Below are 26,093 nucleotides of genomic sequence, written 5' to 3'. Positions count from 1 at the left end.
AGTCCGTATCTGGGGGTATTTACCCATGCAATTTCAGGGGAGCAGCTGAAAGTGTCAACCTGTCTTTGAGTTGTACAGGTTTCCTTATGGTGGGCTTTAACCAGTCCCCACTAAGGCATTTCTCTCCTACATGTATTTATTTGCTAGACATTACTCAAAACCCCCAAACATATATTTTTAGCAGAGACCCTAGAGAATAAAAAGGCAATTTTTTTTTTTTTTTTTTATTTCTCACGATGTTTGCGCAGCAATTTTTTTCAAACGCAACCTTTTTTTTTGGGGGGGGGGGGGGAGAATACACTTTAATTTTATTGCAAAAAACCACAATGTATAAGCCAGTTTTTGGTAAATTATAAAAGATGTTACGCTGAGTAAATGGCTATCTAACATGTCAAGCTTTAAAATTGCACACGCTCGTGCAATGAAGCCAAACTACGGTACTTAAAAAATCTCCATAGGTGACACCTTAATAATAAAGTGAATAACATTAGTTATACCGCGCTCTCTAGTGAAGATCAAAACCATAAACATATAGCTCAAACAGTAAACCACATAAACCAATGAATATGATGCAGTGAAAATATTATCTATATGTAATGTCCATACACCGTCACCAGATGTCTCCGAAATCTTAAATCATCCGCACACTTGAATGTGAAAAATGAAATGTGCCTTTCCACCAGCCCGTAGGCAAACATCCTCCTCGCCAAACGTGCATGGCACCCATCACAGGTAGTCATAATGAGCATATAGAGCAGAAGTAATCCTCCAAGAAAAGGGAAAGGGCCCACATAGATGCACACCCACCGGGCAAGGATATGATATGCCACATATATCAGGAAGAAGAAAAAAGGCTTCTCATAGTGCAGTTTGATAATTTATTTCCATCGCACACTGTAGAATAACACTGACAATGTTGAGATCAATAGGGTCCCATAAAAACAAACAGGGATGCCGATAATGTTCCACCTATGTTCCAAAACATAGCGGAAGTGACGTTTCATCAGCAACGTCTGACGTCATCGAGGGACACCCTTGATAATGTTAACAGGTTACCAGTTAAGTTAGAGGCGGTCTAGCAGTAGAATTATTGCTTTCGCTATAACAGTCACGGCGGTACCTCGCATGTGTGGTGTAAACACCATATACATCTGCGGGTGCGACCTACGTTTTCTTTCGTGTGGGGGCAGAGGGGACGGGTGCATTAAAAAAAGTTTTTTTATTTTTACACTTCTATTTATTTATTTTTTATCACTTTTATTCCTATCACAAGAAATTTAAATATCTCTTGTGAAAGAAATGAGGCATGACAGGCCTCTTTATGGAGACATCTGGGCAGAGTCGGCTCTAGGCTTTGTGAGGCCTTAGGCAAAACCTAGACATGAGGCCCCACTCATGCTCATAATGGGAAAAATAATTCAAGCGATAATATAAATTTAATTTATACAGTTAATTTTTTTAAGAGCTTTAAAGTGCTGGTGCCAGCGTTCTCTATCTCGCTGCTGGTGCCAGCGAAGGAGATAGCAGCGGAGAAGCCAATCAGCTGGTAGTGCCAGTGCATGATGCGGAGCACCCGGCCAGTAGTGTATTTAGGTTTTTGTGCTGCCCTAGGCCTGACTAAACTTGTGTACCCCTAATTTAAATATGACCGACCCCTTCCTGTCAAGGCCACACCCCTTGCTGTTTAAGATCTGCCCTGAAATTTTCGAATGGGGACACTACTTTTGAGGGCCTGGGGGGGGGGGCACAATGGATTCCCCTAATTTGCATAGATTTCTACTCACTTCCTGTTTGGCTATGGGGCAGGAAGTGAAGAGAAATCTCTGCAATGGGACAGGGATAAAAAAATAAACTGACAGGGGCTATAACCCTCCCTTACTCTATCCAAAATTAAAAAAAAAAAGTTTTTCCTATAGTTCTACTTTAAAGTGGAGGCTACCCAAAAAAAAATTGCACCAAAACTTAACAAAAATTTAAAAAAAAAGTGAAAAAAAAAAAAATTACTTACCTGAAACTCTTGTTGCTAGGCAGTCTTCCTAATCTGCCTCTTCCTATTCCGCGGTGTGTAATGCTCCTCGGTGAGCGGCCCAGTTGCCTTCTGGGAACTGTGTGTGTTCCCAGAAAATCATGGGGCCATTCACAGAGCGCCACGCCGCTCGCGCGTGCGCAGTAGGAAGCTGGCGGTTGCCGGGACCCGAGAGCCAAGGGATGGGACGGCCTCGGGCGGCCGACATCGCAGGCACCCAGGACAGGTAAGTCTACTTATTTAAAGTCAGCAGCTACAGTGTTTGTAGCTGCTGACTTTAAAAAAAAATTTCGCTGGCCGGAATCCCACTTTAAGCACAAATTTCTGATAATTTCATGGAGAGGACTAAGAAGATATAACCATGCCAATGGTGAAGCAGAAAACATAGCATAGTGAGGAAGGTTTGTGGTCCAGGATGATAAGACAGTCAAAATTAGAAGTGGCGCCCTTCCCACAGTTGCGGAATGCCAGATGCCCGCATACCGGAAGTAGTGCAGCCGCTTTTTGGGGGCGCTAGACTAATTTGCCTCTCAGCCCAGTATGCCCCATAGGACTGGCGCTACAATAACAGGACTCTTTCCGTGCTGCCCCCCCTGCAAAGTGCTGCCCTAGGCCTGGGCCTTGTCGGCCTAGGCCAGGATACAGCATTGCACCCGGCACACCATGGCCATATTCGCCACAGTAATATGCTGATACAGGTAGTGTACACCCCTAATCAAAGTCTTAGTTTGTTCTATCTCTGAAGCAGCTACGGCCTAATTAGAAAATCCTGCGTCCTGAGTAGGAGCCTCTCTGTTGGAAACGGTGATCTCTCTGCAGAGCCAGAGCTCTCCAATCGGCATAAAGCAGGAGTTTTTTTAGAAAGGAAAAAATAAAAACCTATAGTTTTGACTCAGCAAGGAGCATGCTGGACCTCTACAGAGTCCATTGTATCTGTAGCTACAATGTGTATCGGGTTGGGTAGTAACTGGAGATGAGCAGAGTTGACAACAACTTGGTTTACACTTTTATGCATTGACCTGGGGGATTTAGAAGCGTCAGTCCACTTAAAGCTATAGGAGAAGCTTGGTGGGCTGAGTTAGCCCCTATGTCCTACATTCCAATAGCAAGATTTCTCCTATGTGTCTGTCCACTGGGGAGTTTTGGGTCTACCTATCCACCTCCTATATGTTTCAGGCTTCCCTATTGAATTCCCCATTATTTCAATCAAATATCCAACAGGAAAAGCCAAATCTGTCAGAATGGCCACAGCAATGCCGCGTACACACGATCGGACATTCCGACAACAAATGTTCGATGGGAGCTTGTCAGAAATTCCGACCGTGTGTAGGCTCCATCGGACATTTTTTGTCGGAATTTCCGACTACAAAAATTTTGAGATCTGGTTCTCAAATTTTCCGACAACAAAATCCATTGTCAGAAATTCCGATTGTGTGTACACAATTCTGACGCACAAAGTACCACGCATGCTCGGAATCAAGCAGAAGAGCCGCACTGGCTATTGAACTTCCTTTTTCTCAGCTCGTCGTACTTGTTGTACGTCACCGCGTTCTTGACGTTCGGAATTTCCGACAACATTTGTGTGACCGTGTGTATGCAAGACAAGTTTGAGCCAACATCTGTCGGAAATAAATCCAGGATTTTGTTGTCGGAATGTCCGATCGTGTGTACACAGCATTAGTGTACAGAACCAATGACCCATGGTCCCATATCTCCACTAAATGAATCCTCAAGCATCTAGGGACACCTGATGTATAAGTGCTGGGTGGATTTACTCTTTAAGAAATTGCTTTTGTGAACCTATTGATTATATATGGCAGAGATGAATATTCAGGTAATGGCAAAAGACATTAGAGATTTAGATTTTTTTTTTTTTAATGTTTTCTTCTTTTGAAGCAAACATTTTAATCATGCTAAGTGTAATTGCAGTGCCAACAGAAAATATAGGAAATTAAAATTATACCAGGATGTGTCATTTATAACAATACATTTTGCTCTGCTGTCCAGGCAGATGATACATATCCTTTCTATGGGAATTTGTGCAGAATTGCATGTTGGCATTGTAATCCTTGCCTGCCATCTAGTGGTCATGTCGCATAGTACAACTCTGCAACTACAATTTGTTTTAAAATCTCCAGAAGAGTCATTTTTGCAATAAAAATAAAATGTTGAGTCATACTACTGTTTGTAAAACCATGAATGCACTACTTCATGTTCATGTTCCCTAGTAATCTTTATTTTACTGTACAAAGGTGTGCTTTTTGCCTTTTTTTTTAAAGGGACCTGTCACAGTAGAAGTTACTTAAGCCTGCAAATAGCTTGATAAAACTTGGTGAGGATTCTGATAAAATGTTGCGTCATACTGCTGTTTGTAAAACCATGATGACAGAAGTGCTCAATATCATATGAGGAAAATTAACATTGCTGAAGTGGTAACAGCAAGTACTTCAAGTCAGTTATACATCTGCAAGGAAGTTCAGGATCCTAGGCCAAGGCTAAAAATTGGAGCGTTGAGCTTGAGCTCCACTCCCTTCCCATATTATGCTCTTCCCCCTTCATTTATCTGCCAATGCTTGGAAGATGTGACCCAGGCTTAAAGTTGTACTGCAGGTATGATCTAAATTGCACACTTGTATTAATCTTCCTTGTACCAATGTAAGTATGCATAGCTCATACCCGAGGGGCCTCCGGAAAAAGCCGACAACCACTGTAGTGGTGCTACTCTAGTGTTTGCAGCAATCTTCTAGGTGCTGTGCAGAGTGGCTGAATCCCTGCACATTGGCTACAGGGGGTCACTCGCTTGGCACTGCTGCAATTCATAGAATACCTTCTATTTTTTTTCAGTGAATACAAGACTTTTTCTGTTTGGATGAGGTGGATATCATGACCTCACCACCTCCTCTCCTTGTCCAATCAGAAAACACATGGTAATCTATGAATAGTTGCAGTGGCGACTAAGTGATGCCTGGTGGCCAGTGTGCAGTGAATGCAAAGTGCTGTTTGATTGGATGAAGTGGAACAGATGGGGCAGTGACGTGTCACTCTCCATCTCATCCAATCAGTAAACACTTTGCAATTATTCAGAGGATGCAACATATTCTCAGAATGGTGCCCGTGCCTAGTGGCTGACCGCTGGTCTTCAGAATGCAACAGGGTAGCTGCTGGATTTCCAGCTTCCAGTGGCATCGGCCAGGTGTGTGTGTGTGTGTGTGTGTGTATAAACTATCTACACCTGGAATTCCTCTTTAAAGCCCCTATGATTCTGCAGTAAAACCATATTTTTTGGTGTTTGTTCTCATTTGCATTGTCCCTGTAATAAAAGTCTACATTTTTACTGTTTAATCCCCCTCTTACAGGTTCTCACTAAAGATTCAGTGACCATCATGGTTGATGCTGTTGTCTTTTATCGAATATTCAATCCAATTATTACAGTAGTCAAAGTGGACAATGCCAATCAAGCAACTCAAATGCTGGCCCAGACCACCCTAAGAAACATGTTGGGCACTAAGAGTCTCACAGAAATTCTCATTGACCGTGAGGAGATGGCTGACCACATGGGTGTAAGTATAATAGTTTTTGAATACGTAAAAAAGAGTGTTTATTCAAATTGCTTATTTTTTCTGTTTGGTCAAAGGTAATAACATTAGTCGGCCAAATGATTTCCAGGTGGATCAAAACAGAAATGTGCAAAGTTTTACAGTTCATTTTCTTTAGAAAGGAGTCACAGCAGAGCAGAGAAGCCAGTCCCCTGCCAGCGTGCTGCAAAGCTCCAAAGTGTATCTTGCTGACTCAAAGCTAAAGCTCTCCATTTATAAAATCTCATGCTTCCAGCTGGACCTCTACAGAGAACTATTTTTTCTCTGCCAGAACCCAGTGCTGTCCTGCATCTTCTGCAGTCTTTAAACAATATCAACTTGTTCCTCTTCCACGGGCTATCTTATTCCTTGGTAAATTTGTTCCTTGATGGGTTGTCAACTTATGCCTTGGGTTATACCACCTTTAGCTCCTGGGACTGATCACCCCGGCTGGCCCTCATACCCAGATTCCGACTTTGCAGGGTGGGTTTCTTTCCACTACTCTTCTTTCCCTTCCCTTTTTTTTTTTTTTTTTTTTTTTTTTTTTGTACCTCCTCTCCCATGCTGAGACCCATTGATAATTACCATTATCTATTATTTTAGATTTTTACAATGCATCTGCTCCTGATGAGTGGAGCTATTCCACGAAATGCATAGAGAAATTGGATGCTACCTACGTGTTTACATCCCATGAACGTTTCCTAACCTATATTGTATTATGCTGTCATGATATATGGCTCTACAATTTATACACATGGATGAAATGAGTCTGTTATTTTATGTATTACCATTTTTATTATGCTATTATGCTTGTATGTATTATATGTTGTTATAGAATAAACCTACCGGAATTTGTTTTATACACAAATCATTCCTTGTTTACATTGATATATAGCTGTTATACTATTATAAACTACCTGTCAGACATGCTTGATATCCATGTTTACCGCATGCTTCATATAAAGTCCCACATTTTTCCTTCTTAGTCTTGTCAATTCAGGGATGGAGGTTATGGACTGTCCTGTTCTATGCCTCATACAAAGTCCCAAAGGTTTTTTAATCCTTTTCAATCAACCTGTTCCTATTCTCTTTGTGGACTACAGAACGCCCCCTCACTAGGAAATCAGAAGTCAAGTGACAGAGTATGTGATATACCGTATATATCAGGTAGGGACCCAAACCTGGTTATAAATGTATAGGTTCGTAGGTTATTAGATGTACACTTCATACTAGGACTACTTATTAGGAAATGGTTGTAAAGCAAAATGATCAAATATCATTCTAGAATAGAGCCACAAATGGTGACTGCTATTTGAACAGTAATACCTCATCACCTCCTCCCATATCCGCCTCCAGGACTTCTCCCGAGCCTTGCCCATCCTCTGGAATTCCCTACCCCAATCTGTCAGTCTGTCTCCAAATGTATCCACTTTTAGGCGATCCCTGAAAACTTTCCTCTTCAGAGAAGCCTATCCTGCCTCCATCTAACAACTGCACTATTTTCTCCATTAGCTCATCCCCCACAGCTATTACCCTTTTGTATAACTTGACCCTCCCTCCTAGATTGTAAGCTCTAACGAGCAGGGCCCTCTGATTACCCCTGTATTGAATTGTATTGTAATTGTACTGTCTGCCCTAATGTTGTAAAGTGCTGTGCAAACTGTCGACGCTATATAAATCCTGTATAATAACACAACTTCTCTGGGTTATTTTAAGGATTTTTTTCGTTGGGAGTTTTTAAAGGAAACCTGTACTAAGACAAGCATGGAGAATGCCATTGCTGGCTTCTCATTCTGAAAATGCTAGTTACCTGACTGTCATGCTGATCCATTGGCTTCAGTACTTTCTGAGTTGCTGACCTGGAGTTAGCATGCAAATAAAAAATGTTGTTCTGGCCTCTATATTCTCAGCACAGTATATGTGAACTTGAGCACTAATATCTCGCAAGTTTATTTTATTTTTTAATTTACAGCTTTCAATAATTACCCGATGATGATCCTACCATGAAAGTACTTGTTCAGCATTCTGTTTTTATAGAGTGACAACTCTGCCATCTCTTCCATCTGTGCTCCTGTGTTGTCACCCTGTCACATGGGCTTCTGGTACAAGTGACAATTTCCACATGCATTGCACAGGCATCATCTGTTGTTGGCACGATTAGGAAACCTTGTGTGAGAAATGGCATGCAACCATTGCTGGGGTGTATGCAGGTGGATAGGAAGTGTCTGCAAAAGAGGCTGCAAGAGATCACTAAAACTGCAATACAACTGTAGCTCCCTACTTCCGTAGGAGCGGCTGAAAGTTCGTTCTACCCTGGAGCTTGTTCCATTACCCCTTTTCCCCAACCAAATAGAACACGCAGACAGTCATTGAAAGTAAACCATGTACAACTTTATTGCGGTTTCCATATGAAATGCTGCACTGTACTGAAAAGTCACTCTGAATAACTTCCAGTAAGATTGGGTGATAAGCAATACAATATTATATCCAGATTGTAGGAAGCCCCTATTAGTAAACTTCCATCTTGCAAAAATTCTCCTAGTGCAATGCATGTTCCCTTCTTCCTGTTGGCCATCACTTCCTGACTTTACAGTACTTCTGATTCGAACTCCATGAATGATACTCTGAATAACATTCAGGAGGTGACTTTCGGATTCCTCCAGGGTATTAGTTCCTCTAGGGCCCAGCTCTGTCCTCCTGAACCCGCGTACTAACCCCTATAAAGTCTCTCAGAGGTGCTGTTTCCCCCTGGGTTACACTCACTTGTGTTTCTGAATGATGATCCATGTCGCACATAGAAAATCCTCGCCCAGTCCTTGTATGTCAGTATTGGCAATGGTTAGGAAGAATGTACTTCAGTTTCTCCTCCATCCGCATAACTTTCCCTCTCCTCACGCAGGGGAGAACACCAGCGCTGTATCAGTGGCTGCTTCCTTACTCCTGGATCTCCCCTCTTCCCATCCAGAACCACACCAGGGCACATCTCCCTCTCCCCCGAAGGGGAGAGCACCCACGAGAGCCTCCTGGATCCTACATTCTCCAGACAGTTTCCTCCATCAACCAAAAACAAAAAAAACACAACCAACCAACCCCAGGAACCATGTGACCAGGCCTTATATAGAAGTCCCGTCCCGCCCCTGTCCCAACAAATTAATGATTGGTCCAGACCTGTCACTTACACTTGTATTCCTCTTATCTTCTAGGCCAAACCCCAGAAAACAAAGGAAACTGATCAAGAAGAGTGCAGGGGGTCACACCCTCCTCTACTCTAACAAACCTCCTCAGATCAATCAAACCCCACCAGATTACACTGCAGAGTGAGATTCTGGCAATTTTAGCCTATTATAACCCTCAACTCTCTACTGTAGCCCTCACCCAAACAGGTGGGCGTTACACAACAAAGGTGAAAATCTTTTAAAAAAAAATATATATATATAAATGCTTTTTTACCCTACACTTACCTTGTCTTCACCTAATAACTAACTACCCTTTGCAGCACGGAGCACATGGAAGGGCAACGCATACTAAACCAAAGACATTCCTGGCTCAACTCACTGACCAGCCTGCTAACCAACCGAGTATACTGGGGTGCCTACGCATTGTAGGGTGTGCCCCCCAAATATGTTTTTGTATATTGTAATAGACCTTGACCTGGTTTTTTGGGCTGGAGCACCCCTCCCCCTCCTCATTACCTCTTAGTAAGTGGCCACCAGTGCATAGGATGTATCCCCTTCAGTTCTCCCACATAGAGGAGTTCAGCTCCCATGGTTGAGACAAAGGATCTTCCATTCTATTACTAGAGTAGGACCCACTAATTCGGGGTACTTTGTCGCAGTAAGTGGGCTTAGCACTATATGACCATATAGTGTGACCAAACCCCCGTATTTTTTGAATATGTATAGGTGTTAACTAACCTTGCAGGAAATGTCGTTCTTGAATGTGTGCACTGTAAAATATTTTGTACTGTTTGTAGGTCTTATAGCAGCACCATCTTGAATTTAAACGCATTGTTTTTGTATACTGGGGTGCCTTGATGGGGCTCTGTAGCTTACGCATGTATTTGCAAATATGTGCAAACTAGACCCTGGTTTTTTTATGCATACTTTTAGACAGGACAATTTGGTTGGCTTCAGGATGGTCGGTAAGTTATTAAGCCAGGAATTTCTTTGGTTTTGTTTTGCAAGCGTTGCTCTTCCATGTGTCCTTGTTAGGGATGAGCTTCGCGTTCGAGTCGAACCCATGTTCGACTCGAACATCGGCTGTTCGATCGTTCGCTGAATTGCAAACGTTATGGACCGTTCGCGCCAAATTCGTGTGGCGCGTCACGGCCCATAATTTACTGCGGCATCGCAGTGCATTGCTGGCTGATGATTGGCCAAGCATGCACTATGACCCGCATGCTTGGCCAATCACAGCGCCGTCGGTAGAGAGAGCTGTAATTGGCCAAAGCCAGGGTGGCTTTGGCCAATTATGGCTCAGGGGGTTTAGAACACGCCCCACACTATATAAGGCCACCTGCATGGTGGCCCTGTGTAGTGTGTTCCGGCGTGCTAAGAGATAGAGAGAGAGGCAGTGTCATTTCATTTGAGTTAGCTAGATTAGGCAGGACAGTCAGTGAGTTAGCTGCACTTACAGTGTATTGTGTGTGTGTGTGTATATATATATATGCATCCCAGGTGTTGCGCATATATATATATATATATATATATATATATATATATATATATATATATATATATATATATATATATATATATATATTGTATTCAGTTTAGCTTGATCCGTTCCTGTTATCTTCCTACTGGCAGGCTTGTCTTGTTACAGTATTTACAGCTACCTGAAGAAAATTGCTGGTGTTCTTTTGATCCTATTAGTACCACAGTCAGGCAGCTAGACTATTTACAGTTAGTGTAGTGCGTCGTCCTCACATTGTTCAGCTAAACCTACAAGTTATTTTTTTGCGAGCTCTGCACAGTGTTCAGCTAAAGCTACCTGTTGAAGGTTGGTGGTGTTCTCATACTACAGGCAGGCAGTTGATTTTTCTAGCTGCAGTATCAGTACAAATATCTATCTATCTCTATCCCAGCTTAGTGCAGCTACAGGCCATTAGTATGTCTGGAGAGCCAACAAGGAGAGGCAGACAGTCACAAGCCAATAAAAGAGGGCAAGCAGGCTCTGTGTCTAGAGACAACAGTGCTGGTCATGGAGACGGTGCATCCTCATCAGCACGTGACCGTGGGACACGCTTGGCCTTTTTTTTCGGCAGCTGGCCGTGTTGAGCCGCAACATGCGGAAGACTTGGTCGAGTGGATGACCAAGCCGTCCTCATCCTCCTCATCCTCTCACCCATGCTCAGGGTACTTTTGTCTGGCAAAGCAGCGGCCTCTTCCCTCGGCTCAATGTCATCAGTGACTCCTTCCCTAGCCCCACCATGTCCTCCTGAGGAGTCCCTCGAACTGTTTGACCACAGTGTTGGGTACATGCTCTAGGAGGATGCCCAGCGTTTGGAAGGCTCTGATGATGATACTGAGCTAGATGAAGGCAGTAACGTGAGCACGGACAGAGGGGGTGCCCAAGAAGGACAGCAATCTGGCAGTCATGCTCCCCCTGCTGCAGCATATTGCCAGGTTTGCTCCAGTGATGAGGAGGGAGGGGATGATGAGGTCACTGACTCAACGTGGGTGCCAGAGAGGAGGAGGAGGTGGCACATCATCAACGAGGCAGGATGCCCTCCAGGGGCCAGCCTAAGGGCAGCACACTGACTGCATCACACCCCAAAGCTCCGCATGTGCAGGGCGCTGCAGTCTCTGCGCGTTATTCAAAAAGTTCTTTGGTGTGGGCCTTTTTTGAGACGAGTGCATCAGATCGCACCGCTGCTATTTGCAACATATGTCTCAAGCGTATCTCGCGTGGCCAAAACATCTCCCGCTTGGGCACCACGTGCTTGGCCAGACATATGTTGACCTGCCATGCAGTTTGTTGGCAAGCGTATTTAAAAGACCCACACCAAACAACAAAGAGGACCTCTCCTTGCTCCTCATCAGCTGAGATCTCCAACCCCACTATACCTTCAGTCCTCTCTGAGACCTGCACTGAGAGGAATGAAGGTGTAGAATTAGGTGTGTCACAGCCAAGTACTTGTGGGCAATCTGCTTTCGGTACACCGACGTCAGATTGTACCAGGCAAATTTCCCTGCCCCAGTTGCACCGCCGAAAGAAGTTCGCTCCCAGCCATCCACATGCCCAGCGGTTGAATGCTAGATTGGCAAAATTGCTAGCACTTCAACTGCTGCCTTTTTCAGTTGGTAGACTCTGTCCCCTTCCGTGAGTTTGTGGAATGTGCGGTTCCTCAGTGGCAGGTACCCAAACACCACTTTTTCTCACAGAAGGCGATTCCGGCTCTCTACCGGTGGAAGGCAATGTCTTGGCCTCGCTGGACAGGGTGGTCAGTGGTAAGGTGCATATTACCGCTGACTCATGGTCCAGCAGGCATGGACAGGGACGTTACCTAAATTTCACCGCGCATTGGGTGACTCTTCTGGCAGCTGGGAAGGATGCAGGACAAGGTGCAGTAGTGTTGGAGGTTGTTCCACCACCACGCCTCCAAAATGCCACTACTAATGATTGTGACACACCTCTCTCCTCCACCCCCTCCTCTTCTTCTTCCTCCATGGCCTCTTCCTGTGCTTTGTCCTCGGAACCAGCGGTGCTCCGTAGCCGTTCAAGGGGCTACGCAAGTATGCAGGCCAAAAGATGCCATGCGGTGCTTGAGCTCATGTGCTTGGGGGACAGGAGCCACACTGGGGCAGAGGTTCTGTCAGCTCTGCAGGGGCAGGTTCAGAGGTGGTTGACGCCATGCCAACTTAAGGCAGGAATGGTGGTTTGCAACAATGGCACCAACCTCCTCTCTGCCCTCCGACAGGGACAAATAACCCATGTGCCCTGTTTGGCTCACGTCCTTAACTTGGTGGTGCAGTGGTTCTTGGGCAGGTACCCGGGCTTACAGGATGTCCTGAGGCAGGCCAGGAAAGTCTGTGTGCATTTCCGCCAGTCATATAATGCCAGTGCTCGGCTGGCAGACCTCCAAAAGGAGTTTAACCTGCCCAAGAACCGCCTAATCTGTGACATGCCCACCAGGTGGAACTCAACGTTGGCCATGCTGCAGCGGCTGCACACGCAGCAGAGGGCCATCAATGAGTACCTGTGCGACTATGGCACCAGGACAGGGTCAGGGGAGCTTGTGTTTTTTTCCCCATGCCAGTGGGCCATGTTTAGGGATGCATGCACTGTCCTGTCACCATTTTGAGGAGGCCACGAGGATGGTGACAGTACATGCATCAGTGACACTGTCCCCCTTGTCCACCTGTTGGAGCACACGCTGCGTGCAATAATGGACAGGGCACTTGAGGCAGAACAGAGGCAGGAAGAGGAGGACTTCCTTAGCTCTCAAGGCCCCCTTTATCCAGACAGTGTTCCTGCGTGCCCGCCGATCACACAGGAAGAGGAGGAGGATTGTGTCAGTATGGAGGTGGAGCCTGGCACTCAGCATCAGCAGCAGTCTCTAAGGGATCAGTCCCAAGAAACACATGGACTTGTACGTGGCTGGGAGGAGGTGGCTGCGGACCATGTCGTCCTTAGTGACCCAGAGGACTCCGGACCGAATGCCTCAGCAAACCTATGCTGCATGGCCTCCCTGATCCTGCAAAGCCTGCGTAAGGATCCATGTATTCGTGGTATCAAGGAGAAGGACCAATACTGGCTGGCAACCCTCCTTGATCCACGTTACAAGGGTAAGGTTGTGGACCTTATCTTGCCATCGCAGAGGGAGCAGAGGATGAAACCTCTTCGGGAGGCCTTGCAGAAAGGTCTGTGCAACGTGTTCCCAGAGACTGGGAGGTTACAAACTCCTGTTTCTGGACAACGTGTTGCTGAGGCTTTGGTCAGTCAAAGAAGGAATGGTGGAGAAGGTGACCGTCTGACCGATGCGTTCAGACAATTTTTTGGTCCGCAGCCCCAAGGTATGATTGGTTCCAGCAACCATCGCCAGCGTCTGTTTTACATTGTGCGGGATTACCTAGGGGCAAGATCTGACTTGGACACCTTTCCCACCGAAAATCCTCTGGGTTACTGGGTCTTGAGGATGGATCACTGGCCAGAGCTTGCACAGTATGCAATTGGGCTACTGGCCTGTCCGTCATCCAGCATTCTTTCGGAACGCACATTCAGTGCTGCTGGAGGCTTTGTAACCGATCACAGGGTGCGTCTGTCCACCGACTCGGTCGATCGACTGACCTTCATAAAAATGAATCAGTCTTGGATCACCACCAGCTACCAAGCACCTGATGCTGATGTAACCGAATAATTTTTTTAAAAATTTCAGATCCCTTCAAAGACTGCCTATGCTGATGCTGAGTGACTATCCTGAGTAATTATCCTCTTCCTCCTCAATGATCACGCTGATGGCTTGTAAGAACATTTTTGGTTCTGGGCGCCACCACCAGTGCCTAAGGCCCAATTTTTCAGCCCCTGTTTAACAGGGGCGTGTAATTACAATTTTTGATGCAATACTTTGCAGCAGGGCTCGTTTCTGAGTTCCAACTAGAGTATCTGTGAAGGGTTGCAGTGTTGTGGCACCAGTGCCCAAGGCCCAATTTTTCAGCCCCTGTTCAACAGGGGCATGTAATTACAATTCTTGATCTAATATTTCACAGCAGGGCCCTGTGAGGGTTTACAGTGTTGTGGCCACAACACCTAAGGCCCAAATTTCTGCTGAGTATATAGGGTAGGCCCCTACTTTCAAACATCCAACTTACAAACGACTCCTACGTGCAAACGGAAGGAGACAACAGGAAGTGAGATGAAATCTACCCCTAGGAAGGGAAATTCTCTCCTGTAAGAGTTAATATGGGAAAAACGTTTCTCCTTTCCACTGATGCTTTATCACCAATCCTTGTTATACAAAAAACCCCAAATTTTCAAAAAACATTTGTTATTGGGACAAAAAATGAGGTGAAATCTTCTGAAGAGGAGCACAGACAGCAAAACAAATGTCACAGGGGTGATAACCCTTCCCTATGTTTTCCAAAAAGCTTAAAATAGATTTTTTGGCTGGAGCTAAACACGGTAAAAATGTACCAGTTCAAAATTACAAACAGATTCTACTTAACAACAAACCTACAGTCCCTGTCTTGTTTGCACCGCCTGTATACTGCTGTTCAGAGTATATAGGGCCTGGTGGCCCCACGCCTTTCCTTTTTTTAATTTAGGTGCGGGGTTCCCCTTAATATCCATACAAGACCCAAAAGGCCTGGTAATTGACTGGGGGGTACCCATGCTGTTTGCCTCACTGATTTTCATCCATATTGCCAGGACCCGACATTACATTAAAGCCGCAAGCAGTTTTAAATTACTTTTTTTCCTTTTAAAAATTACATTTTGTGCAGGGACTGTTCTAAGCACGGGAAACACGCGCCACTATACAGGCATACTATAGACACACCCAGGTACGATATTTAAAAGAATATTTCACTTTTTTTTTTTTTTTTTTCTTTAAGCATCATTAAAATCACTGCTCCCGAAAAAACGGCCGTTTTTAAAAGATTTTTTTTTGCATTGATACATGTCCCCTGGGGCAGGACCCAGATCCCCAAACCCTTTAGGACAATACCATGCAAATTAGCCTTTTAAAATGAGCACTTTTGATTTCGAACCTTTGAGTCCCATAGATGTCAATGGGGTTCTAACGTTTGTGCAAATTTTCGGGCCGTTCGCAGGTTCTAATGCGAACCGAACCGGGGGCTGTTCGGCTCATCCCTAGTCCTTGCTGCAGAGGCCAGTTATAGGTGAGGGCAGTGGTGGTCTGTCAATAGGGGTCCACGGGCGCCGCCCCCCCCCCCCAAGCTTTTCACAAAAAAGTGTCCAGGCACCTGACACACGGCAGTCTATGGTCTATGGGAAGCTTTCCCAGCTTGCAATCAGCTGATTGCAACTGGGGAGCTGATTTGCCCGTGGTTTAGGGAGTGTTCAGGGCGCAAGCCATGTGTCTGCGTCTCTGGCTCCTGTCCCCCCCCCCCCTTTTTTTTTTTTTTTTTTTTTTTATGGAGGGGACTGGAGGACGACTGGGCGTGCTCTTTGCAGCACAGCAACGTCACTTCCATTTTATTGACTGGCTCGCTGTGCTATGGAGTGGACTCCTGAGACTTAACTGTGCGACCAACACGTGGTGGAAGCCAGCCTGTGCTGAGCGGCGTGGTAACGGTAGGTAAAGCTAATGGCGCCGCGGGCCTCAGGCTCAGTCTCCCTCTCCTCTACTCCGAGTCCTAGCTGAGTAAGCTGACAGTCGCGAGCCACCCCTTCGCTCCGCACACAGTTCCGTGAGTCAGTTCCTTGCACTTCTCTGCTCGATGAGATCTCCCCACTCAGTGAATGCAGACTGGGCCCAGGCCAGGGCAGATGTCCTGGCAGTGGTCACTGGATCAGGATAGTGATGACGCCATGTGTATTATACAAAGGGATGATGTTGGGTGTATTTTACTATAAGGATGTTGATCATCAATCATCATTCATATACTCTGTCCTGTGGGGCTGTATACTCCTGACACTATGATTGGAAGCAAGTGGAATACAGGGGACCAAGTGGTGGATTCTTTAAGGGGTGGGGCTTATGAATGGGAGGGGTCAAAAATGAAGCGCGGGCCCCCACCCCATCCTAAAACTCCGCCAGCCGACACTGGGTAAGGGCAGTGGCCATTGGTTTGTACTGTTGAAGTAATGGTGAAGGGACGTACTAGATACCTTTGCTGCCATGGTGCTATGCTATGCTGGGTGTTCAGTGAGCCCCTGTGCCTCTAGGGAGGTGTGGGCTACCTCCAGGTTCACCTGCCCTCTGCCTATCCATTATAATGCATGTGCTTCCACTGTGGAGGCTTTTAAAATTTTGAGTTAGGACTGCAGATAATACCGGGGTGCCTTGACGGGGCTCTGTAGCTAACGCATGTATTTTCGATTGTGTGCAAACTAGACACTTGTTTTTAATGCATACTTTTGGACAGGACAATTTGGTTGGTTAGCAGGCTGGTCAGTAAGTTGAGCCAGGAATTTCTTTTGGTTTTGTTTTACTTGCTTTCAGCATTATTTCCTGCCCACTCCTGGCCGCTGGTTCTCTTCTGGATTAAAACCATATAGTCCTCTGTACAGCACTATATGGTCATAAAGGGTTATAATCCCTTTAGGCCAGGGGTCTTCAAACTGCGGCCCTCCAGGTGTTCAGGAACTACAATTCCCATCATGCCTAGTCATGTCTGTGAATGTCAGAGTTTTACAATGCCTCATGGGATGTGTAGTTCTGCAACAGCTGGAGGGCCGTAGTTTGAGGATCCCTGCTTTAGGCCCTTTTTTACATGGGCGTTCCTCTGTTTTTTTTTTTTTTTTGACCCGTGATTACATGGAACAAACAAAAACGGAGTGCAATGTATCCCTATTGGCGGCTGGATGTAAATGGACATGAATCCCCTTATACATACCTCCCAACATTTTGAGATAGGAATGAGGGACACCTACTAACAATTGTACGTAGGCATAGGACACATAGATCAGACCGAAATGAGGGACAAATGAGGAGGAATGAGAGACAGAGGGACATTGCTCCAAATCAGGGACAGTCCCTCGAAATCGGGGACAGTTGGGAGCTATGCCTTTATATCTAACCACATCTGGGTTCATTCAGGTACATCGGACTGTACAGAAATGGTTTTGAATCCAGTTCTGGTGTTGTGGATGTGGGCAGATAATAAGCAAATGCGCATCTGTTTATATCAGGCCACCCCTAGGGGATTACATGAATCGGTGCTGCCTCCATCACACGGTGGAGGAAAACTTTTGAATGCGGATGTGCATTTGCTTTGGAATAGCTATAATTCTCTGCAAAATCTGTGTCGCAGGTACACACTATATGAAATACTTATTTGTAAAATATTTCATGTAAATGTAAGAAAAGACATAAAACATCAGTTTAAAAACTTTCTATTTTTAGAATATAGATTATGATATAAAAAAATGTATATTTATTTGTTTAAAATTTTTCTTTTTTCAGAGAGTTTTATATGAAGCTACAAAGGAATGGGGGATTAAGGTAGAACGTGTAGAGATAAGGGACGTGAAATTACCGTCATCGCTGCAGAGAGCTATGGCTACGGAAGCAGAAGCTGCCAGAGAAGCAAGAGCAAAGGTACCCTTTATTTACCTAATAAAAATTTTAATAGACAGGAATTTTTGGGACCTCTGCCAGATAGTTGCCACACAAGAGTAAGAGAATTATTATTTATGGGGTCCATGCAATAATAAATATTGCCTGTGTGTATGTATGTACTGTGTGTGTATATATAGCCTTTTTTTAACACGCTTTCCAGGCTATACTTATTTGCTTTGCTGAAGAAAGTTTGTTGTTTACAGAGCCCCATAGCTCAAGCTGAAAATCACACCCATACAATTAAATTAGTCAGCATTCTCTTAACGTGGACCATGCACCTAGATAGTAAGGTCTGCTAATTTAGTGTGCTCATCCCACCTTGTAAAAATGCCACATTAACCAGTTGCCGTCCATCCACTGCCTTTCTACTGTGGCGGGGCAATCGCTCTGAACTAAATCCGCTACATGTACCTGATTTCGATTTACGGGTAGCTGGCCGTTGCACCCGCCACCCGATCTGTGCTGTGATTCGGTACAGCACAAGTCGGTCTGCAGGTGCTGGCCAATGATTTTTGGAGCTTCCACAGCAATTTCTCAGGTATGAGTAGTTTCAAAATGTGTAGGCCAATAAACCTCAGAGTGTATACAAACTAAAATAAATGAGTCACGAAAAGCTGCAATTAACTTGGCAATACTGCATGGCCTTTTAAAATACAGAATGAGACAAACTGAAGATTAAGTTTGAAACAATACACGTGAGGGAGATGGGCGGAGCCTAGCGGAGCAGACATGCATTGTTAGAGCTCCGCACCGCTGAGGAGAGAAGAGAAGGACAAAGCGGAGCCTGCAGGCTCAAAAGGTATCCATTTGAACCTTTTTGCCCCAGGGAACAAACTGTGAAAGTTTGGGCAGGAAATATGGTACTGGGAGGAAACCGTGGCAGAAATAAAAATCACCTCACAAAGAGCTCACAGGCACTCACTGCTACTAAAGCAGCTCCAGTCACCTCACAAGATACAGCATCAGGGCGCTCTCACAGACAGAAAATGTCACAGCAAGACTCTCCATTTGAGTCAGATACAGAACAAATCCTCTCACAAACTTCTCCACAAGCCTCCTCGGCATCCCCAGTAATATTATTACAATTTGAAAAGATGCTTCATAAGGCTTTAAAACAAACCTCAGACCAAATAACAAAAAGCCTAACCAAAGAAATAAGAGAGCTGGGAAACCGCACCGCAGCCCTAGAAATAAAAATGGATGAAATTGAAATTACAACCCAAGAAAATATAACAGAATTGGAACAATTAAAAGAAGAGAATTTAATACTTCAAACTAAGCTCAAAGATTACAAAAATAGAGCCAGACGTTCAAACTTGTGCATAAGGGGAATACCTGAAACTGTGACAGACCTGCAATCTACTATTACTGCTCTATTACAAGAACTAAAGCCAGATATCCCTATTGAACGTTTAGAACTGGACAGAGTACACAGAGCCCTCACAGCCAAAAAGAAAGATGGACCCCCACGTGATATAATCACAAAATTTCATTATTACAGAACGAAAGAACAAATACTAATTGCTGCAAGAGAAAAAAAGGAACTTAATTTTCAAGGACACAATTATCAAATTTTTGCTGACCTATCCCAACTTACTATTACTAAAAGACGATCCATGAAACCCCAACTAATGGAATTGCAACGCCACAACATTATGTATCAATGGGGCTTCCCCTTTTCAGTCAGATTTAACTACCAAGGTACAATTTACAGAAGCAGATCAGCAGATGAACTACAACAAACCCTTTTAAAATTAAATCTGACAGAACCCACAAGCAGCAACTCTCCCACACGCAGAAGAATGGCATCATCTTCACCTTCAGGCAGCACTCAGAAAATTTCAGAACAAAATGGGAATCATCATTCTCACAAAAGAGGCCGTTATGCCACATCATCCATGGACCAAGAAGATTCAATGGACTGACATCCTAATTCCTGATATCTCTTCATTTATTATACTAAGAGATGGTTCTCTATAAAAAAAAACCTGTATTTATAACTGAATGTAACTGCATTCTGATAGTCACACACTGTGTGGGATCATGTTACATTCCAGTTATATTTCTTATTACTTCTGATTCATATAGCCTTAGAATATATAAGCGAAATAAGGAAATTCTTGTTCAGTTATATATTATCAGGTAATAACAATAGATGTATTACTTTTTAGGACAAATATGTTCAATAATCCAGAAGTAATGGAAGCTTTTTCTTTCTTTTCTTAAAACAAATATATTATTACCTAACTAGTTCATAGAATTATGTTTTTGTTTATTCTAATCTGAAGCAATACAACCACAATTTTTATGAGTTAACATATCTAAACAGTTACATATGAATAAAATATGTAATTGTTTACTCTAAAAGGGTTAAAATCCCAAAATAATTCAAACTATCTTCATCAATACCAAAGTTATTAACAGTACCTTTCTAACTGAATTATTTAGCATAGGGCAAGACTAACCATATACAACCACCCTGGAATAAATAATTTCAACAAAAACTATATTCTGCACTCCAATTAATGAAACATCATTTTGATGTCTTTTGACATAGCACTTCTCTCCTGTAAGCGGAAGATCCGTGTACCCCCATTAGCCCTCCTCATTCTCCCAACCATGTTATGTGGGAGTGTGACGAAGGCACTTATTCCCCTGAGAGAGATATTTATTCTCTTTCACGGGTAAATTGTGATTACTTGCAAAAAATAATTTATACAATGTATCATCTAATCTCATATGTTTTTTGTTTACTCTTTACTCCAGAATTCACTCGTTTCTTTTCTATCTATTCATCTCTTCAGTCCACACAGGTTGATCTGCGCAGTCAGCTCTGCATAACAAAAAGTAAGTCAAAACTATTTGATCTGTTGCCATGGCACCACTGAATATACTTTCCCTGAATGTTCAGGGAATAAATGTCCCTCAAAAAAGGACCAAAGCCTTCCGTACTTTCCATAACAAGAAGGCTCACATAGTATGCCTCCAAGACACACACCACCAAAGATTCTACTCCAAAATATATTTCTCCTTTTTATCAACAAATTTACACGGCTTCTGCCTGTACCAAGCAAAGGGGAACTCTAATTGCATTTCACCGATCCACACCATTCACCTTATCATCAGAAATTAAAGACCCAGAAGGTAGATACCTGATACTCATGGGTTATATAATGGATACAGCAATCACGGTGATTTCCTACTACGCTCCTAACAACCTACACCATTCCTCTCACATATATTACAAGTGATTAATACACACAAAATAGGAACAGTGATAATGTGTGGGGATTCGAACCAGGTCCTCCTCCCATTTCTAGATAAATCACCTTTTACACCATCCAAAATAACCTCTAGATTACCTTTTTCTCAACTTCTTTCCAAATACAATCTGGTAGATTCGTGGAGAGAAAGTAACCCAATGAAAAAGAAATTCACTTATTTCTCGCACCCTCATCAAACCTTCACCAGAATAGATCATATTTTTCTAACAATAGGAATGATACCAGAAATTATTGCATCAGATATAATTCTGATTCCGTGGTCTGACCATAATGCAGTATACACTACTATAGCCTCAGCCATACCAAAAGCGCATGACCCAACGTGGTACTTACCGGACATAATGCTCAAACACCCACTACATCAGATGGCCATTGAACAAGCTTTAAAGGAATACATATCAATTAATAATACAACAGACATCTCCCCAATAACACTGTGGGAAGCTCATAAGCCTGTCTTGCGTGGTACAATACAAAGACAAATGGCACTATTTAAACGGGAACGCAAAAATCTAGCAAAAAAACTAGAACTCAATTTTAATGCAGCCTACATATCATTTCAAGATAATCCATCTCAGAGTACAAAATCTCATCTGGAAAAATCTAGATTGGAATACGATCTATTTCTCACTGATCACAGTCAGTTGATAAATCCCTCAAACGCTCCAAACACAATTTCTACATGAATACAAACAAACCAGCTACATATTTGGCTCAGGCATTAAATTCAACTAACAAATCTTTCAAACCAATACGTTTGAAATTATCAAAAAATGTTTACACTTGTAATCCAGTTAAAATAGTCCATAAATTTCACTCACATCTCACAACTTTATACAAGACAAACAATGAATTTAATCCTACAGAGGCTGAATCCTTCTTCTCAAAAATAACCTTACCTGAGTTATCTCAGAATCAAAAAAGCAGTTTGGATGAGCCTATAACTATAGATGAAGTTGCTAACGCCATAAAAGACCTAAAACTTAACAAAAGACCAGGCCCAGACGGCTACTCGGCTTTATACTATAAAACATTCTCAGAAATACTCTCTCCCATTCTCACTGAAACTTTTAACAAACTTCTAGATGGACATTCTTTTCGGCAAGAAACACTAATGGCAATTATTTGTATGATCCCAAAACCCCTTTCTGATGATACTTCCTGTGTGAATTATCGGCCTATCTCTCTGTTAAACCTCGATATTAAATTATTAGCAAAAATAATAGCAAAACGCCTCAATAGCATTATAGGAAAATTAATACATAGAGATCAAGTAGGCTTCATGCCAAATAGACAGGCAGGCGATAATGTGCGCAGGGCAGTGTTATTGGCACATATTGCTAAAAAACGGAAAATCCCTTTTATGTTTTCTATCTCTCGATATTAAGAGGGCATTTGACACAGTATCCTGGCAATATATGCAATATTCATTACAAAAATGGGGTTTTGGACCCCACTTTTTAACATGGATCAAAGCATTATATAATAAACCCAAAGCCTATATAAAATATGCTGGATACAAATCTGATGCCTTTAATATCGAAAGAGGTACCCGACAGGGTTGCCCATTATCTCCCTTATTATTTGCCCTTATACTCGAACCCATGGCCCAATACATCAGAACAAACCAAACTATAACTGGCATTGAAGTAGGAGGTATTACACACAAATTATGTATATTTGCAGACGATATATTACTTTTTCTATCATCACCACAGGTCTCTGATCCTAACTTAATACCAGCTCTTGATGTATTTGCAGCCCTATCCGGCCTTATGATTAATCCTAAGAAATGCCTAGTGCTTAATATTTCACTCACAAACATGGAATTGATCCCGGCTAGGGCTGCACTCCCATTCACATGGGCAGAAAAATCAATCCCATAGCTTGGAATTCATTTAACAGCATCTCATTCTGACTTATTCTCAACCAATTATCCTCCTGTATTAAGACAGATCACAAATCTAATAAAACAATGGTCGCAACTTCCTTTATCCTGGATAGGGAAGATTAATGCAATCAAAATGACTATTCTACCCAAATTGCTTTATCTATTCAGAGTCCTCCCTATTCCAATTCCTTCCTATTTTTTGAGAATGGTACAAAAAAGAGCAACTTCGTTTATATGGGGCTCTTCTAAACCACGTATACCTATATACACACACACACTACATCTTCCCAAAAATAAAGGAGGCCTGGGATACCCTAATTTTACTAACTACTACAGAGCAGCACATTTGGCCAGTCTGTCCAAATACCATGCAAAACAGGAAATCCCATTATGGGTATTTATAGAGGCTTCAGAAAATGACCCTCTATTAATATCAAATTTATTATGGCTTGATCCTAAAGACCGCTTTAAAATTCATAATCCCATAACTAAACACTTCTTATCTCTCTGGGATAAACTAAAAACCAAATATCAGTTACAATCTCCACACAATCATCTCCTTTCTTTTATCAGAAATCCGGCCTTTTACCCGGCATGGATCTACCCAAATTCTTTTAAAGCTTGGACAGCATCAGGCATTCAGACACTAAATGACTTCATAGCATCTAAATCATTCCTTTCATTCCCATCGCTTAGAGAAAAATATAATCTACCAAACTCTGAGATATTTAGATATCTCCAAATCAAAAATTTCTATACACCATTCCTAAAGGGGGATACACCATTATCCCAATTATCCATTTTTGAATCAATCTGTACAAAAGATCCATTTGCTAAAGGTACAATTTCATCACTTTATAATCAATTATATGGAGTAGCAAATCTTAATAGACCCTCTTACGTTCAGAGGTGGGAGGAGGACCTGGGACGAACTTTAGAAGACACGGACTGGTCTAACATATGGCTCACATCTAAGTCATCTTCACCCAACATCTTAGCACTGGAGACAAATTATAAAGTCCTAACTCGCTGGTACCTTGTACCCGCTAGAGTGGCAAAATATTCACCTAATACCTCAACTTTGTTTTCGAGGATGCCCAGAAATAGGCACATATTTACACATATGGTGGACGTGCCCAGTAATCCAAACCTTCTGGAAGGAAGTCTTCGTGATTGCATCTAAAATATTTAAAAAAATAATACAACCAGATCCATATTTAACTTTACTTAATCTAAAACCGGAATGGTTAACAGTCTCTCAATTCAAACTTATGATCCAACTAATAACGGCTGCAAAACAAACAGTGGCCAAGGCATGGAAATCTCCTACATTGGTACTAGCAGAAACAATTCACAGAATGAATAATACAATGTCCCATGCTAAGATGGTAGCCATCGATCAAAATCAAATTCCAAAATTTGAAAAACTTTGGCATCCTTGGATAAAACAGTTCCTGTCAAACTTCAATGACTCTGTCCTGTTGCCATGGTAACAGATTAAATGACTTACAGAGACACCCATTCTAAGGCTTCAAAGAGAACTAAAAAGAATAATAAACTGACGAGCGGGACAACCTTGTGGACCATACCTCTACCTTTCAACCCTTTTTCTTCTTTCTCTTTCCTTTTCTCCACCTTACGATTAAAGCTCATTATCAGAATTTATTTGACCTATATACACTCTACTTGTAAACAATATGTATAGTAGGTATAAATCATTTAAATACCTACAAAAGTAACTAAGGAAATGATATATATCTTTAATTTAGGTTTACGTGAACCCAATGTTTAATATTTGAAATTTCATGATATTTACCTATATAAACCCTATTGTAAAACAATGAGCTTACTTTATAGATCCTTGTAAACTTACTTTATGTATCTTTATAACATTGTTTACTCAATAAACTTCTTTTGACAAGGAAACAATACACGTGACCTACTATATAGTTTCCGCAATATTGATCTGCACATCTGCGGCAATAATCTGTTCAAAGTTTTTATTTTATGTATGTATCCGTAAAAGCAGTCTGCAACATTTACAACACTATGCATTTTGACCCATGCTGAGTACTTTAGTGGTGTTATTCAACACCGAATGTGGCTGGATTGATGAGTCTGAGGGGGACAGGTCTGTAGATAGATGGAGTACTGCAACCAGAGCTGCTTTTTAATAGGTTCTGGGAAATTTTTTATTACCCAAGCTGTAAATTACAATCCCTTTCTGGCACTTTTTGTTTACAAGTAAAACATCTGTATTTTTTTTTTGCTAGAAAATGACTCAGAACCCAAATGTATGTATGTCTGCATATTATATAATATAATTTTTTATTTATTTTTTTAAGCAGAGAGCCTAGAAATTTAAAATCGCAGGCATTGCAATTTTTTATGTCACACAGTATTTGCGCGCAGTATTTTTTTTTTTTCAAACGCAATTTTGTGGGAAAAAATGCACTGAATTTTAATGCAAAAAAACACAATATTTAAACACATTTTTTGGTAAAATTATATAAAAGATGGTTACGCCGAGTAAATGGATACCTAACATGTCACGCTTTAAAATTGCGCACGTTCATGGAATGGCAACAAACTATGATGCTTAAACTTTTTCTTTTTTTTTTACAGGTCACCTGTTTAGAGTTACAGAGGAGGCCTAGGGCTAGAATTATTGCCCCTGCTGACATTCGCGGCAATACCTCACATGTGTGGTGCGAACACAGTTTATATATGAATGCACAACATATTTATGTGTTTGCATCTGCACACGAGCACGGAGGGATGGGGTGCTTTAAATTTTCTTTTTCTCAAGTCGTCTTCCAGGACGGCACCCTGAGAGATGACTGGTCCTCCTGACAGGAAACACAATCAAGATAGAGGTTAAAAACCCCGCCCCTCCCTGCACCCCTCAGTTTTTTTATTGTGTTTCCCCACAGCGAAACAGTTTGTTTTTTTTCTATAGACCTAAGGCCGTGGGCTGGAAGTCTCCCCCTGGGCACCAGACTGCAGGCTTTTGGAAAACCTTTGGGTCTGGTAGGGCTTGCCCTTCCTGGGGGGTTCAATTTCCCTATCT

General features: G+C 42.6%; 1 protein-coding gene across 1 annotated transcript in view; it reads left to right on the top strand.

Annotated features, from left to right (window-relative positions):
* LOC141129183 (stomatin-like) overlaps positions 1-26,093 on the top strand; it is a 62,091-nt gene that overhangs the window by 16,676 nt on the left and 19,322 nt on the right. Inside the window, exons 5-6 of the mRNA XM_073617048.1 lie at positions 5,383-5,586; positions 17,693-17,827. Of these exons, the coding sequence (XP_073473149.1) occupies positions 5,383-5,586; positions 17,693-17,827 (339 nt within the window). The remainder of the gene's footprint in view (positions 1-5,382; positions 5,587-17,692; positions 17,828-26,093) is intronic.

This window comes from Aquarana catesbeiana, linkage group LG02, assembly GCF_042186555.1.
Source record: "Aquarana catesbeiana isolate 2022-GZ linkage group LG02, ASM4218655v1, whole genome shotgun sequence".
NCBI lineage: Eukaryota > Metazoa > Chordata > Amphibia > Anura > Ranidae > Aquarana > Aquarana catesbeiana.
The sequence above is the reverse complement of the archived record's forward strand: the minus strand, read 5'-3'. Positions and strand labels throughout refer to the sequence as shown.